Source organism: Lissotriton vulgaris, chromosome 12 (genome assembly GCF_964263255.1).
Source record: "Lissotriton vulgaris chromosome 12, aLisVul1.2, whole genome shotgun sequence".
NCBI classification, from domain to species: domain Eukaryota; kingdom Metazoa; phylum Chordata; class Amphibia; order Caudata; family Salamandridae; genus Lissotriton; species Lissotriton vulgaris.
Window position 1 is genome coordinate 758,400,484 of NC_141700.1, and position 16,647 is coordinate 758,417,130.

The 16,647-nt window shown below is 49.6% G+C and overlaps 1 protein-coding gene across 1 annotated transcript in view; it reads right to left on the minus strand.

The window, feature by feature from the left end:
* The window catches only part of DNAH2 (dynein axonemal heavy chain 2), a 2,538,822-nt gene that overhangs the window by 643,542 nt on the left and 1,878,633 nt on the right, over nt 1–16,647 (minus strand). Inside the window, exon 56 of the mRNA XM_086946066.1 lies at nt 6,599–6,766. Coding sequence (XP_086802192.1) covers nt 6,599–6,766 — 168 coding nt within the window. The remainder of the gene's footprint in view (nt 1–6,598; nt 6,767–16,647) is intronic.

Here is a 16,647-nt window from a genome sequence, read left to right on the forward strand (position 1 = left end):
AAATTTGTTCCATCTACAGGCGTATACCGTGTTAGTGGAGGGACGCCTGGTTGACAAGATGACATTACAGACTTCGGGAGGAAGGTCAAGAGTTGTCAACTGTTGCCGCTCAATCACCACGCAAGGAGGTGGAGGCTGGACCTGTTCGGGTGGAGGACCGTGCCCTACTGCTGCAAAAAAAGATCCTCCCAAAGAGGCAGTCTGATTGGAGGATCACGGGCCATGTTCAAGAGCTTGGGATACCAGATTCTTCGTGCCCAATCCGGAGCCACAAGAATGGCTTGGGCCTGGTCGCGCTTGATCTTCTTCAGCACTCTGGGCAGTAGTGGTATAGGTGGAAAGGCGTAAAGAAGAGCGCAATTTCACTTGAGAGAGAAAGCGCCGCCAAGCGAGTGCCGCCTTGGAAATTCCAACGTGCAGAACGGATGACATTGCACGTTCTGTTCGGCGGCAAACACATCTAACCAAGGCTCTCTCCACTGCTGAAAGAGACCTGGCACCACCTCCGAGTGAAGACGACATTCATGATCCATCATGCACAGACGGATGAGTTTGTCCGCTGTGGCGTTCAGGGAACCTGCTAGGTGTTGAACCACCAGGGACATGCCCTGATTTTCCACCCACTTCCAGAGGAGGAGAGCCTCGTGACATAGGGCCCAGAACCTCACACTGCCCTGTTTGTTGCAGTACCATATGGCGGTGGTGTTGTCCGTAAACACCTGCACTACTCAACAGAAGGAAGGAATGCTTTTAGTGCAAGACAGATCGCCCAGAGCTCCAGCAGGTGACCTTCCCACACCAGAAGCAACGCATCTGTCACCACTGTGATATCTGTTGGGGAAGGGAGAGGATCTGCTGCTGACACAATCCTGCTTCGTTAGCCACCACTGCAATCGGTGTGCAATGCCCTCCAAGATCTGGACGACATCGGAAAGATTCCTCTGATGCTGTGCCCACTGGAACTTCAAGTCTCACTGCAGAGCTTGCATATGCTATCTTAAATAATCCAGCAGCAGAATGCAATAGGCCCTGAGCCCAGCAGCCTCAGGGTCATCCTCACCGAAACCTGGGATAGAAGCTTAAACATCGATATCATAGGCTGAATATCCCAGATTCACTGCTCGGGAGGATAGGCCCGAAACTGCGCTTTATCAAGAACTGCTCCGATGAAAAGGAGCTTCTGAGAGGAAATCAGGTATGACTTCAGCACGTTGATAGTGAGTGCAGGAGGCTCGCTGTAGTCTGGAGGTGGGAAAACGACAGCCTGGGGCAAACGCACCTTCAACAGCCAGCAGCCAGTCGTTGAAATAGGGGAAGACTCTAACTCCTGATCTGCGCAGATGAGCTGCGACTACCGCCATCACTTTCGTGAACACCCGAGGGAAGCTGGTTAGGCCAAGGGGAGAACGGTAAACTGAAAATGCTTGTGGCTACTGTGAATCATTGGTAATACCTGTAGGCCGGCAGGATGTGGATGTGAAAATAAGCATCCTGTGTCAGGATGCAAGTCCAACGCTACCATCAGTCTCCAGGGTCGAGGTCAGACAAGACCTGAGCCAATGTCAACATTTTGAATTTCTCCTTCCGGAGGAAGCGTTTGATGTCCCGGAGATCCAAGATAGGACACAGGCCTTTGTCCTTCTTTGGCATCAGGAAGTAGTGGGAATAACAACCATGACCTACTTCTGGCACAGGAACTCGCTTGATGGCTCCCTTGGCGAAGTGAGCCGCAACTTCCTAATGGAGAAGGGCTAAGTGATCCTCCAGCATGCGATGGAGTGTTGGTGGCATAGAGAGAGGAGTAGTCTTGAAGGGGAGGGTGTAGCCCCTTCGTACTATCTGCAAAACCCACCTGTACAACATAATGTGTGCCAGTCGGGGAGATCATGGCGAATCCTGCCACCCACTTGCAACTGGTGCTGTGAAGGGTCAGACTAGGAAGGCTTGGAGGCCGATGCAGAGGGGGCCACGCAGAGGTAGAGTAGCTTGCATCGGCCTGGGTGGAACGTGGTTGGGCACCACATCTGAAGCCACAAAAAGGGCTAAAGGCAGACTGCTTGGGGTGAGAAGTGACTGCGAGGCCCAAGGACCTGGCCTTAGCCCTAGAGTCCTTGAAACGCTCAAGCGTGTTGTCCACCTTGTCACAAAACAGGCAACCGCCACCAAAAGGAAGAAGAGTAGATCGGACATCTCCAGAGAAGTCAGAGGTCCTCAGCCAGGCGTGGCGCCTCAGGGCTACTGACGTGGAAACTGTTTTACCCAGCGAGCCGACGGAATCCATCCCACACCGGATGGTGAACTTTGCTGCATCTCAACCCTCAGCAACAGCTCGGGTGAGCACGGCCCAAACCTCCTCCGGGCACTGTAGAAGCATTTCTCACACAATGTGTGCATAAGGGCCCAAGAGACATGCAATGTTCATTGACCACAGTCCTAAGCTGGCAGAAGAAAATATCTTCTTCCCAAGATGACCCAGCTTCTTGGATTTCCTTTCTGGGGGTGCAGCAGGGAACGCGCCTTTGGAGGTTGAGGCTTCGACCACCTATCTCTCAGGGGTAGGGTGCTGGGAGAAGAAAATGGGGTCCCCCGGGGCCGGGCGGTGGCGTCGGGCATTTATCCTATCCACAGGAGCCCCTGTGCTGGGCTTGGACTAAGTGCCCAGAAGGATGTCGGCGAGGGCCTGATTGAACAGCATGCAGGGGCTCAGAGGTGGCCGCTGCTGGCTGAAGCACCTCAGTCAGGAGGTGAGTCCAGACTGCCACCATAGGAAGCTCGATGCCCAGATCCTCAGCCGCCCTACACAACACCACAGCGTAGGAGGCTCCCTCCTCCATGGCCACAGTAGGGGGAGAAAGCATACCAAGGTCTGGGGAGGTATCCAGACCAATGGCATCACCCAACTCCTCTCTCCAGTCCAGTTGATCTTCCAGAGGGTCCACAGACCTCTCCCTGTCCTCCTCACCCTCCTCTGGCTGCCACTCAGGGTGAAAAGGAATGCCAGGATAGAACAGTGGTACAAAAGTACAGGTCGACGCCCGTCCGGCTCCGTGTTCAGATCGAGGGGGAGGCCAGGGTCGACGGCAGCGGGGGACACAACCGGCGTTAGAGGTGTCATCAGTGGAATCGTTGCCGGGGGAGGTGTTGTCAGGTCAACCGGCGCAGATCTGGATCCAATCCTGGATCCCTGGGGGCCCTCCTGCTTTGAAGGCCTGGACCCCAGCCGAGTCCGTATGTCCCGAAGGCGCGCCGGCAGAGTCGGGCTGCCCAAAGATGGAGTGGGAGGCTTCGTAAAAGGCACGAAGCTCCGGCTCCCAGAAGGGACGACTCAATACCTCCCACCTAAGATGGAGCCTTTGAGCGACGAAGCACAGGGTCCAGTGTCGCTTTAGCCGACCAATGGAGAGAAGGCAAAGAGTACCGGTGCTTCTTCGCCTTCTTCTTGTGCTTCAACTTACCCAAGCCACTGGTCTCAAGACCTTCCTCTCGAGCAAGACAAGGAACAACACAGAGCGGACTGCTGGGCCTCCAAGAGCTTTTGGGACTGCTCCCGCAAAGACTTAGGATTCATGGCTCGACAGTAGTGCACAACCTCTGGTCGTGCTCCAGGCAGCAGAGGCACACGAGGTGCGGGCCCGTCAGAGACATCAGTTTGTGACAGGCCTCACAGGGATTAAAGTCCGTCCGACGATAGGACATCCCTCGAGAGCCAGGAGTCTAAGACTCAAAAGAGAAGTGGACAAAAGTCAAGAAAAGTAGTCAAAAAATTACTAGAGGGGTAGCTCTCTCCGGATCTGCGCTAGGCTGGCATGGAAAATGAAAGAACTGACGTCAAAATGCAGAGGCGGCGCAACTCTCATACCAGCGACCACAACGCCGAATGCAGGTTGAAGCACCTCAGTCAGATTAGTCCTGACTGCCACTGTCGGGAGCTCCAAACCCATGACCTTGGCTGCCCTACACACTAACACAGCATAGGACGCTCCCTACTCAGTAGCTATGGAAGGTGGAGAAAGCATTCCAAGGTCTGGAGAAGTGTCCAGGCCACTGGTGTCACCCAATTCCTCTCTCCAGTCCGAGTCTCCCGGCTGGTCTACCAAAGGGTTCAGCAACCCATCCCAGTCCTCATCACCACCCTCAGGGCAATAGGTAACACCAGGGATGAACATGGGAACAAAAGTACCCTCCGGCGTCGGATTCGACATCTGTCCGGCTCTGCGTCCATCTCAGGGGGTGAGGATGGGGACGGCGTCCGCCGGGGGCACGGCCGACACCAGGGGCGTCATCGCCGGGATAGGTCGAGTAAGGTAGATTGGCGCCGATCTGGATCCAGGCCAAGATCCACAGGGGCCCTCCGGAGCCGTCGGCATCAAAGGCCCAGGGCTCCAAACCGGCTCTGCAGGGCACTAAGGTGCACCAGCGGAGTCGGGCTCCCCAAAGATTCAGCGGAAGGCTTCGTAGAACGTACAAAGCTGGGCAGGGGATGCTCTGCCTCCCTTAAACAGGGGGAGGCGCTGAGTCGTCCCTAAGTGAGGCACCAGATACAGAGCCTTAGAGAAACGATGCTCCGGGTCCTGAGTTGGGTCAGCCGGCTAACTTCGTCTTCTTCTTGTGCTTCGACTTACCCAAGGAGTGCGAAGACTTGGACGAGGTGTGGTGGCTCTGTGACCGGACTCAATATATTTCCCTCAAGCAAGACCGGAAGTGACGCGTAGCCGACTGTCGGGCCTCCAAAAGCTTTCCGGACCGCTCCCGCAAAAACTTTGGATTCATGGCCGACAGCCAGAGCATGACTTGATGTCGTGGTCATGCTCCAGAGGCACATGAGGTGTGGGTCCGTCACAGACATCAGTTTGTGAAAGACCTCGCAGGGCTTGAAGCCGGCCCGACGATGGGACATCCCTCACGCACCAAAAAGTGACTGAGAGGCAAGCTCTCTACGGATCTGCACTAGGCTGGCGCGGAAAAAGAAAGAACTTACATCAGCTCGCAGGGGTGGCATCTAAGTAGGCACAGTGACGTCATTCCGGTGACCACGACACAAACGAAGTGTCCACCGACACCACCTACCGATGCACAGGGTTACTGCTGAGGAAAATATTCTCTGGATCCAGTCTGGCACCTGGGGGTAATCCTAAGGTAAGGAATCTATAACTAATAGGCTCTTTCAGATAAACGTAACAGTAAATGTTCAACTTTTTAAATAGACAGCACCTTGCCCTCTGGGCTGCTCAGGGCCTACACTAGGGGTGACTTATGTTTATTAAAAACATGTTTGCATCTGGCAAAATTTTTTATCTTGTTAGGCTGAAATGGCAGTTTAAAACTGCAAACACAGGCTGCAATGAGACATGTTTAAAGGGCTACTTAAGTGAATGGCACAATCAGTACTGCAGACCCACTAGTATCATTTCATTTACTGGCCCTGGTTACATGAAGTACCACTTTACTAGGGACTTACAAGTAAATTCAATTTGCTAATTGAGTGTAAGCTAATTTGACCATGTTTAAAGGAGAAAGCACAAGCACTTCAGCATTGGTTGGCAGTAGTAAAGTGTGCAGAACCATAAAGCCAGCAAAAACAAAGTCAGCAAAATAGGAGGCTGAAAGGCACAAGTTTGGGGGAAAACACGCCAAGTAAAGTCCAACAGTGTTAGCCAGTAGTTCTTATGTGACTCACATGATGAGGTGCATGTGATGCAGTAAGTGCATGATCAGTGCTACTACATATACTACAACATATAACTTCCAATGACACCACAGTTAAGCTGTGTGAATGTTTCACCTCACAACAATATATTGTTCAATGTATTTCCCAGTGGTGTTCAAGTGACTCATGTCATAAGGTACATGCAATGCAACAAGTGCCTCTCCAATGCTATTTCATACTCCTCAATCACAATGCTGTCAATCATCTGTGTGAATGTTCTTCATTGCAAGACCAGCTATTATAAGGGTTGTGTTTCTCATATGCACACAGTGGTTCAGAACGGACTCATGTCATAAGCGCATATGGTTAAAGGGGACTCATGTCATAGGGCACAAATGATGCAGCTTGGGCCACTCCAATTCTTTTACATACATGATACCAGTGACACCACATTCTCAGTGAATATGTTTCACTGCATGACCATCTATTGTTCAGTGCACTATCAAGTACTTCCCATGTAAGGGGAATGCAGCCCAACATGTGCCAATATAAGGTTAGTCTATACATATCTCAATGACACCGGAGTCAATTGTATGGATGTGTCTCACTGCACCATCAATTCTTTAATGTGTTACCCAGTTTCCATTGGTAATTCCTGTAATAAGGTGCATGCAATGCAACAGGTGCCAGTCCAATGCTATTACATATATATCTCAAATGCATTACAGTCAATCTGTGTGAAAATGTTCCACTACACCACCATCAATTGCTCAATGAGATACCCAGTGGTTCTCAGGTGACACATCATAAGGTGTTTGAGATCCAACATGTGCCAGTCTAAGGTTAAAACATAAAAATTCCAATGACACCACAGTCAATCTGTATAAATGTGTTTCACTACACCACCATCAATTGTTCAATGCACTACCCAGTGGTTCTTAGAAGACTCACCTTCTCGGAATTCTTGCTTGCGGTAGGACTTTGTTACTTCAATCTGAAAAACATTGTAGACACAGATCCAGGATGCCAAGCGAGCCAAGCTTTGCCTCCCACTGCCGCCAATGCCAATCAAGAGCATGTTTCCCCGGGGCTGGCCAATGACTCGGACAATGCGAGTTACTGGAGAGAGAAGGACAGAGATAAAGTCAGACAGAATGCATCAAATTAATTCTGAATCAGGAATGACCAGAAACATTTGTGTAAATGCAGCTGTATTTAGGATACTTTTGTACCATGGGCATCAATGGGAAATTGTGCAAACATTTGGACCACATGAGACAATGTTGAAATGTCGATCAAAAACAGGGAAGGTTTGTGTCTTACAAAATACAGCACAGTCTGAATAATACTACTATAAAAACAGGCAACAAAATAAGGGCCAGATTACATGTTGCACTGCACTAAAGAGGTGGAAACTCTGTGGCTATAAAAACTGGCACCCAAAGCAGCAACATCCTGTGAGTAGTGTTCAATTACAAGTTGACTCCCATAAAATGGGGAATAACTATGCAGACCCAGATTTTACTGGTACAATTAAGAAAGAAAACTCTACTTTCATGTGGATTAATGCACCCTTTTATACGGGCCATGCTCTGAACAGAAGGTTAATGGAGGTTGTGATCCTGTCCCGCGTCCAACCCCGCCGGGACTACACACCCCTCCCGACTCACCGGTATCCAGGGGCCCCCACAACAATCCCCGCTACCGAAAGCCCGTAACACACCACCATGACGGGGCGGCAACAGTGACTCGAAGTATCCCGCCCCTCTCTTCCATGCAGGAACCAATCCCCGGACGCCGCCAACAGGAAGCAATTGAATGCAACCCCGGAAGTCCCGCCCCTACAACAGTGAAAAGCAACCCCAGCGCCCAGGACCCGGTCGGAGTATCGTGGCAGGATTCTCAGGCAGACGGAGAGGACGACGGAGCAGAGAGAGCGGAAGAAGACGTATGGTCAGAAGATTGGTGGAGTCCTTGAGGAGGTGGCTGAAGAGCGGCCGTAGTCCATCGGAGGGCTACGGCGGACCGCGTGAGTACCTAGTACCCCTTTCTGAACACCCTAGGTGCTCAGTGTATATAGTGTAAAGTCTCTCCTATTTAGACACGGAGCACGCTAGAGATACTCTCACTGTATATTTTTGTAAAGCACGTTCACTGCATTGCCCGCTCCCCTCACTCACCCTTCGGACACCCTCTCTATTCCCTTCCTCCTCCTTCGCCCTCCTTCCCCCCCTTTTCCGCACTTATCTTCGTTTCTTGGTCCCACACGTATCCGGTGGTGGTGTCGGAAGGACTGCTGTTCCACAGTACTGGTCTAACGGTCCCTTCTTTCTCTTATTGCCCTCCGAGGTACCTCCCCGACATCTGATCCAACGCGAAGGCCAACAAGACGGGATCCGGGACAAGGAAAGAAGGACCGGACAAAGACCCTCCTCGCGGAAGTACAAGACCCGACGTCCCGGGAGTCACACCACCTGTTGTTCTGGGACTTACTTGTATACTTTAATAAACCACCATAGCCCACTATATACGGCCTCCTTGCCTGCTATTTCAGCCTGCGACAACCGCCCCTTCACAGAGGTAGAGGGGACAGTGTAGAAGGTAATGTCAGAATTTTCAATTCGATACAGCCATTTATTATTGTCATCTTGGATTCCATCCTAAAACTCATATGACAGTGAAGGTTTTAAGGTAATTAATCTGCGGCTAGATAGTCCCTACTAGATCAGGCATTACCGAAGGTAAGTAACTTCTCCTGTGGGTAAGTAACTTCTTAGAACTTCTGTTCACTGCACAATTAACAATAAAAGTCACTACTTTGAGTTATAATTTTTTGTGCTGATTACAAGTCAGATTGAGTGGTATCTTGGTGTTAAATATCACTGTTCCTGCTCGCAACTGGCCTGGTGCTCCCACACCTGAATTTTACGGTTGCAGGCATGCCAGACCCAATTCTACCGGCCAGAAATATATGACTGGTAAAATTGAAAGAGAGAAGCCAGCATAGCCAAGCCCCAGACATCTGCCCTTCCTGACGCCCTCCTATGACACAATTGAAACATACAGTACTCCCTCTGCTGCCTCACAGCCTTCCCTGTCAACCTCCCCATCATCTAGAATATTCCCCAGGAATAAGACTGGATCTGGAAACTTTTGGTGAGCAGTACCCCTGCACACCAGTAGATGGCATAGTTGGGCTCAGCGTGGCATTGTCGGAGTTGTCTGCACCGGAAACTACGTGTTCGGAGCCATTATAGGAGCCACCCCAGCATGCTGCCGTTAGTGTTTTTTTCACAACATTCCACACCAGAAGCGCAGAGCCACCAACAACACTGGCCACTGGTGCGCTAAGCTAGGGCCCGTGAAAAAGGGGACAATCCTTTACTCTATGATCTGTTCGCAGAGCAGAGAGGATGGATGGGTCGTTAATGAATCAGCAGCTAAATAGAGTCTGTACCAAATTACTTACATAGGTAAGTAATTTGTACATCATACAGAGACCTTACCTTAGACTAGATACCCAGGCATTATCTATCCAGAGGTGGGGCTGATATATGGATAAGACTAAGAAGTCCTGTAGAACCAAACAAACAAAGTGACCATCACGCTGTAACTCACAGTCCGGGCAAACATGCTTCATAAACATGTGTAAGGAAGCCCAAGTTGCTTCCAGGCAGATATCCAGGACAGGAACTCAGCCACCTAACACAGTGTTCAGTTCCCTTTTTTCCGCGTCGTCGACGCTAACGGTTTCTTGGGATCTTCTGTTGTACAGATAGTAACTTTGTTACTTTTGTGGATTTCTGGTTTCTGTATCTGTTTGGTGTTGCTGTCTTCTGTCGAGATGTCATCGAGGAAGACAGGATTTAAACCATGCGATTCATGTGGGAGGATGATGTCCATTACCGATCCTCAGGGTGACTGTCTATGGTGTCTGGGTTTGGATCACAACATCAAGGGTTGTCGATCCTGCTTTAAAATGAACCCAAAGGCTCTTCGGGAACAAGAGGCAAAATTTCTTGTTGCCAAAATGAAGGGTAAGGATACCAAGAGAGCTTTGAGGTCAAGATCGAGACGCTCGAGGTCGAAGTAGAAGTCGAGGTCCCAGTCAAGGTCGGCTTCGAAGTCGGCTTCGGGTCATGCTTCTGGTTCATCAAAAAAGGAGCATAGGAGAAAGAAGCACAGTTCGAGACATCAATCCAGCAGGGAGTCTGACTCAAAAAAGAAGTCATCTTGTCGAAAACATCGTAAGGGCATGATATCTCCCTCTCCAGCTCATAATCCCGAAGGTGAGGCCACGCCTTTACAATCTCGGAAGCCTACACCGGCTCCTGAATCGAATCCGTCTCTGGATCCGTATCAGTCTTCGGTGCATGAAGGAGAAAAAGTTCCTCAGGGCTCGACGACTCCGGTACATCATCCCGAGGAACAAGAGGTACAGGAGGAGTCAAATCCGGTGCAGCCTCCTCAGGAGCAGCCGGTAGGTTCGTACCCTCAATTTCCTGGTCCTGGTCAGGACCCTTCGCATTTTCTAAACGCCATGTATGGCGTATATGCGAGAGCAATGTACCCCTCTGGTGCGCCGGCTGGTCCCATGGGTCCATTGGCTTATAATCTGGGTGTGCCGCAGGCTTATGCTCTGGCTCCTTTCCTGACGTTTATGCCGACGCCGACTCCACCATGGCTTCTCTCGGCGCCTCAGAGGTCATCGACTCCGTGCACGGTTTCACCGGCTTCGGAGCGACCTCGAGATCCAAATCAAAGTTCAACGCCGGTACCACTTCACATTCGAAGGCGGCTCCAGCTCCTCATTCGACGCCAGCTCCGACTCCATCGGAGTCATTACCGGATCCGACGACGTCGATTCGAATGGAGTGGTCGAGGCGTAGAGCACAGCGCCTTTTGGAAGAAAGAAATTATGGATAAACTGAGATTGAAGAAGGCCAGCTTCAGGATCAGGAGGATTATTTTGAAGAGGTACATGATGCAAGTGGTCTGAAATTTTCACCAGAATGGGGGTTGCCCACGTTATCTGATGCTCCTTCTAAGGATGTGGCGCCTTACCATGTGGTAATTAAGAAGGCTGCAGAACTCTTACATTTGACTTTGCCATCTGTGGAGTACAAGTCGAACATTCTTACTGAAGTTCTCCATTCTCCATCCTATGTGGTTCAGCCAATTCTTCCATTTACTGAGGCACTTACTGATCCCATATTGGAGGTATGGAGTAAACCTCTTACTGCTCCTGCAGTTTCAAAGACAGTGGCAAGGCGCTACAGAGTGGCGCCTGGAGATCCTGAATTCTTAGCCACACATCCTTTGCCAGAGCGTTTGGTGGTTCAGGCTGCTTGCTAGAAAAGATCTGCAGGTGTTTTTCCCCAGGTTCCTGGAGATAAAGACTCTAAGAAGAAAGAGCAAAATGAAAAAAAGTGTTTTCGTCAGGCAGTATGGACCTAAAATCGACAAATGCGACTTGTTTGCTAGGCAGATATATCCATACTTTGATGGATACAGTGAAACAGCTATCTCCTAAACTTCCTGAGGAGGATAGAAAGAACTTTAATGAAGTGTTTTCTGACATGCAGGCTGCAGCTCGGCAGGTCATACAAAGTGGTATGGACACAGCAGATTCAGTGGCTAGGATCATGGGGTCTTCGATCGCCACCAGAAGAGCTGCTTGGCTAAAGACTTCATAGTTTTCTGCGGATGTTCAGGCTGCTCTGATGGATTTGCCTTTTGATGGCACAGGCCTTTTCGGAAAGAAAGCTGATGCTGCTTTGGAAAGGTATAAGGATAGCAGAGCAACAGCAAGATCTTTGGGTTTGCAAACTAGAGGCTCCGTCGCCAAAAGATGCAAGGGTTTTGGAAGGTCTACTTTTCGTACCTATAAGCAGACCCAGCAGCAACAGCAGCAGCAAAAACCTTTGTACAGGTCCTACAGAGGCAGACAAAAGGGTCGTTCTTGTGGACGTCAAGCCTCCTCCTCCTCCACTTCCTCCTCTTCTACCCACCCCCCGCCTACAACAGCAAAGCAGCCCTAGATCCACCATTCCGGATCATGCGGATCCTGTGGGGGGTCGGCTTACTTATTTTCTACAGGATTGGGAATTGGTTACATCAGATCTTTGGGTTCTCAATCTCGTCGAGAATGGTTATGCTCTTCCCTTTCGGGAATTTCCCCAAAATTACCCTCCTTGCCAAGGTTTTATCTCGGAGGACCACCTGTTGCTCCTACAGGAAGAAGTACAAGCATTGTTCAAAAAGGGTGCGATAGAGGTGATTCTGGAGTAGGAAAGGGGTCAGGGATGCTACTCCCGGTATTTCCTGATTCCCAAGAAGGATGGCAGACTTCGTCCAATCCTGGATCTCAGGAACTTGAACTTTTACCTAAAGCAGGAGAAGTTCAAGATGCTCACTCTTGCGCAGGTTCTGATGGAAGACTGGATGGTGTCAATCAACTTGCAGGATGCTTAATTCCATATACCCATTCTGAAGTCGCACAGAAAGTATCTCCGCTTCACGGTGGGATCGCAACACTACCAGTTTGCGGTTCTACCTTTTGGTCTTACTACTGCGCCTCGAGTCTTCACCAAGGTGATGGCTGTGGTGGCTGCACATCTCAGAAGGTCAGGGATTCCAGTATTCCCTTATCTGGACGATTGGCTGATCAAAGCAGAATCTCCAGAGATATTGCTCCATCATCTGCAAGAGACAACTCAGTTGTTGCACAGGTTGGGTTTTTCGATAAGTGTACCCAAATCTCACCTGGTGCCCTCCAAGCGCAACATGTTCATAGGTGCGGTACTGGACACAACTGTATGTCGTGCATTCCCTCCACCTCAAAGGATTCACGACATACAGGAAATTATTCCTTTATTTTACAATGGAGCAGTTGTTCCAGTCCTGAAGGTCCTTTGTCTGCTCGGTCTGATGGCTTCTTGCGTTCTGTTGGCCAACCATGCACGCTGGCACATGAGGGCGTTCCAGTGGTGCTTCCGCAGGCAGTGTTATCAACACCAAGGGGATCTCGGGGAGTCAGTGAGGATCTCCAGAGAAGCTGCGGCGGATCTGTCTTGGTGGGGAGTGGAAGGCAATCTGTCTCAAGGAAAGCCTTTTCAAACTCCTCCGACGGTGGCCACAGTGATAACGGATGCATCCACTCTAGGGTGGGATCTGGAGGTCAAGAGTCTTTGGTCTCCAGAAGAAAGGTTTCTCTTCACATCAACCTTTTGGCATTGCGGGCAATACGTCTGGCACTCAAGGCCTTCCTCCCTTCCCTTCGCGGTCGGTCGGTTCAAGTCCTGACGGTCAATACCACCGCGATGTGGTATGTCAACAAACAGGGAGGAGTAGGGTCGCAGTGTCTCTGCAGAGAGGCTCGGCGTCTCTGGTCCTGGGTTCAGGAACATGAGATTTGTCTAGTAGCAAATCATCTGGCCGGAGTACTGAACGTTCGTTGAGACAGTCTCAGTCGGCAGTTCTCAGCCGATTACGACTAAGAAGTGCTGTAGAACCGAACAAACAAAGTGACCATCACGCTGTAACTCACAGTCCGGGCAAACATGCTTCATAAACGTGTGTAAGGAAGCCCATGTTGCTTCTAGACAGATATCCAGGACAGGAACTCAGCCAGCTAACACAGTGTTCATAACCATGGCTCTGGTAGAATGAGTTCACAAACCTTCAGGAGGTTTCTTTTTGGCCAATACCTAGTAGATCTTCATGCAGAGCAATATCCATCAAGAGATGGACTTTTTCTGCACCACCTTCCCTTTCTTTGCTCCGACGTACCTCACAAAGAGTTGGTCATCCATCTGGAGCTCATTTGTTCAGTCAAGGTAGAGCGACAATACTCCTTTTGACTCCAACCAATAGAGTCTCTCCTCTTCTTTGGAGGAGTGAGGCGGAGCGTAAAAGGTAGGCAGAGCGATGGATTGGCCTCCGTGAAGGGGAGTTACTACTTTTGGTAAAAAAATATGCAAGAGTCCGATGGACCAGCTTGTCTGGGTAGATGTTAAGATACAGAGGATGAACCGACAGTCCTGTAACTCACTGACCATCTGGGTAGATGTTATTGCCACTAGGAAGGCCATTTTTCTTGTGAGAAACTGAGTGATCAGTTGTGTAGTGTCTCAAAGGGGGCACACATTGGAAATGCGAGAACAATAGGTGTTGGTGAGAACACATGCTGGAGACCTTTCAGGAACCTACGTACAATAGGGGATTTGAAAAGGGATGACTGTTCTAGCAACTGAAGAAATGCCAAAATGGCAGAAAGAGAACCTTTTAACATGCCCAAAGCAGAGTCCTGCTGGGCTAAGTTAAGAATGATAAACAAAAAACCTGGGAAAGGGGGGCAGATAGTGTCCACATATTTATCTGTACACCATGCCACAAACTTGCTCCAACTGCAGGGGTATGGCCTTGTGGTGGAGGGATGCCTGACTGCCAAGAAAACATTGCAGACTTTGGGCAGAAGGTCAAAAGCTGTCAGCTGTAGCCATTAAATCTCCATGCACGAAGGCGAAGCGTTTTCAAGGTCAGGTGCAGAACCCTGTCCTGTTGCTGCAACAAGAAAAGATCCACCCACAGTGCTTATGCGCAACATCTCGGGATACCAGACTCTCCATGCCCAATCCGGAGCCACAAAAACTACTTGGGGCCAGTCGCTCCTGATCTTCTTGAGAACTCTTGGCAAGAGTGGTATTGGAGGAAAGGTGTACAGTAGGCCGGAGCCCCCTTTGAGACTAAAAGCATTACCAAGCAACAGCCCCCTTGAAAACTCCAGTGTGCAAAACTGCTAACATTGCAGTTGTAGGTAGAGGCCAAGAGATTTAACCATGGATCTCCCTACTCTTGGATAAGACCTTGTGCCATCTCCGGATGGAGACACCATTTGTGATCTGCTAGGCCTTGACAGCTTAGTTTGTCCGCTCTGGCATTCAGAGAGCCTGCTATGTGTTGAACCCATAGGCATATGCCCTATTGTTTTAGCCAAGTCCATAGGCGCAAAGCCTCTTCAACAAAGGATCCAGAACCCCTCCCACTCTGTTGGTTGCAATATCAAATGAGGATTGTTTTATCCTGTGAACATCATTACCAGCCTTCTCCTGAGTGAAGGATCACCCAAAGCTCCAACTGACTGATTGGGAGACCAAATTCTTCTGGACACCAGAGTCTTCTGATCTCCACCTCTCCCAGATGGCTGCTCCAGCCCAAGAGTGACACATTTGCACTACAGTCCGCTCTGGTTGGGGAAGGGAGAGGGGTCTTCCATTGACTCAATCACAGCCGGTTAGCCACCACTGAAAGCCTTTTGCAGTTCCCTCCGAAATCTGGACCATGTCAGAGAGATGCCAATGCTGCTGCACCCACTGGAACTTCAGGTCCTGCTGCAGAGCCTGCATATGCCAATGGGCATGTGTCACTAATAAGAAGGAGGCCATGAGGCCCAGCAGCCTCAGAGTCAGTCTCTCCAATACTCAAGATAAAGGCTGAAACATTGGTATCATAGCATGAATATCCTGGAGCTTACAGCATGGGAAAATAAGTCCGAAACTACACAGCGTCCAGAACAGCTCAGATGAAAGGGAGCATCTAGATGGAGTCAGGTGTGACTTTGGAATGCTGATAGTGGACTCCGGCAAATGCGCAAGGTTCGCTGTAGTCTGGAGGTGGGAGACGACTGTGTGAGGGAGCCCGCCTTCAACAGCCAATCGTCGAGGTAGGGGGAAGACTGGAATCCCTAATCTCCGTAGGTGAGCTGTGACCAACGCTCTCACTTTTGTGAAAATCCGAGAGGCACTGGTAAGGCCAAAAAGTAGCACAGTAAACTGAATGTGTTCCTGAAAAGCAGGGTTGAGGATGTGAAAATACGTGTCCTGAAAATCCAATGATACTATCCAGTTTCCTGAGTCCGGGGCAGACAGGACGTGCACGAGTATTTTGAATTCCTCCATTTTCAGGAAGAGACTGAAAAGATGCAGGTCTAGAACAGCCTCTGTTCTTTTTGGGTACCAGAAAGTAGTGGGAATAACAAAACCAAGCTATGCCTGCTGGCACCTTCTCTATACCTCCCTTGGCCAAGTGAGCTAAAACTTCCTGATGGAGCAAGGAGAGAAAGTCTTCCATCAGTGTGTCGTAAGTGGGGTGTATCTCCGAAGGATGGACTATCATAACCGGGTTCGGCAATCTAATGGAACATCTTTCTGATTTTTTTTTTGTGTTTTTAAAGCCTTTGGTGATCAATCTACCCTCCTATGTAAGAGACGCAATGGATAATTTGAAAAAACTAAATGACATCGCCTGGGACCCAAATATGATGTTTCTCTTCTTGGATGTGGTAGGTTTATAGGCATGAATCAAAAAGGAATATGGACTTAAGGCACTGGAGTATTTTCTGTCAGGTAGAAGTGTAAGCTTGTATGAGCACTCCAAAATGCCTATTGAAATGACAGATTTGGTATTGACTCAACAATTCTTTCCTCTTTAATGGGGAATGGTACCATCAGCTCCAGGGACCAGTGATGGAATCCAGGTTTGCACTCTCTTATGCTAACCTTTTTTTGAGTTGGTTTGAGAGGGTGCATGCCTAGGCCTCACCGGCGAGCAATAGATGGACTACATATATTACTGGGGATGTTTTATGAACCATGTTCTCCTGATATGGTCAGGCCCCAGTGAACAAATGGAAAGATACTTGTCGTATCTGAGTACTAACAACTATAATGTGCTGCTTACCGGGTGTGTTTTGATAGACAACTGCCTATCTATGAAAGCCCAAGTCCAACCTGTGGTGGGAACTTGCTTTGGCCTTCTTAAGATGCTGAGGAAGTTCCTTCCACTCCTGTTTTTAGACTGCAGGAAATCCGAGGTCCAGGCATTGATTACATCCAGATTGGACTATGTGAATGTTCTTTACCTCGGCCGGAATACCTACTCAAGCCCTGCCTGGTGGCCCAAAATGCTGTGGTCAGAGCTATTCTCATATCAAATCTAGG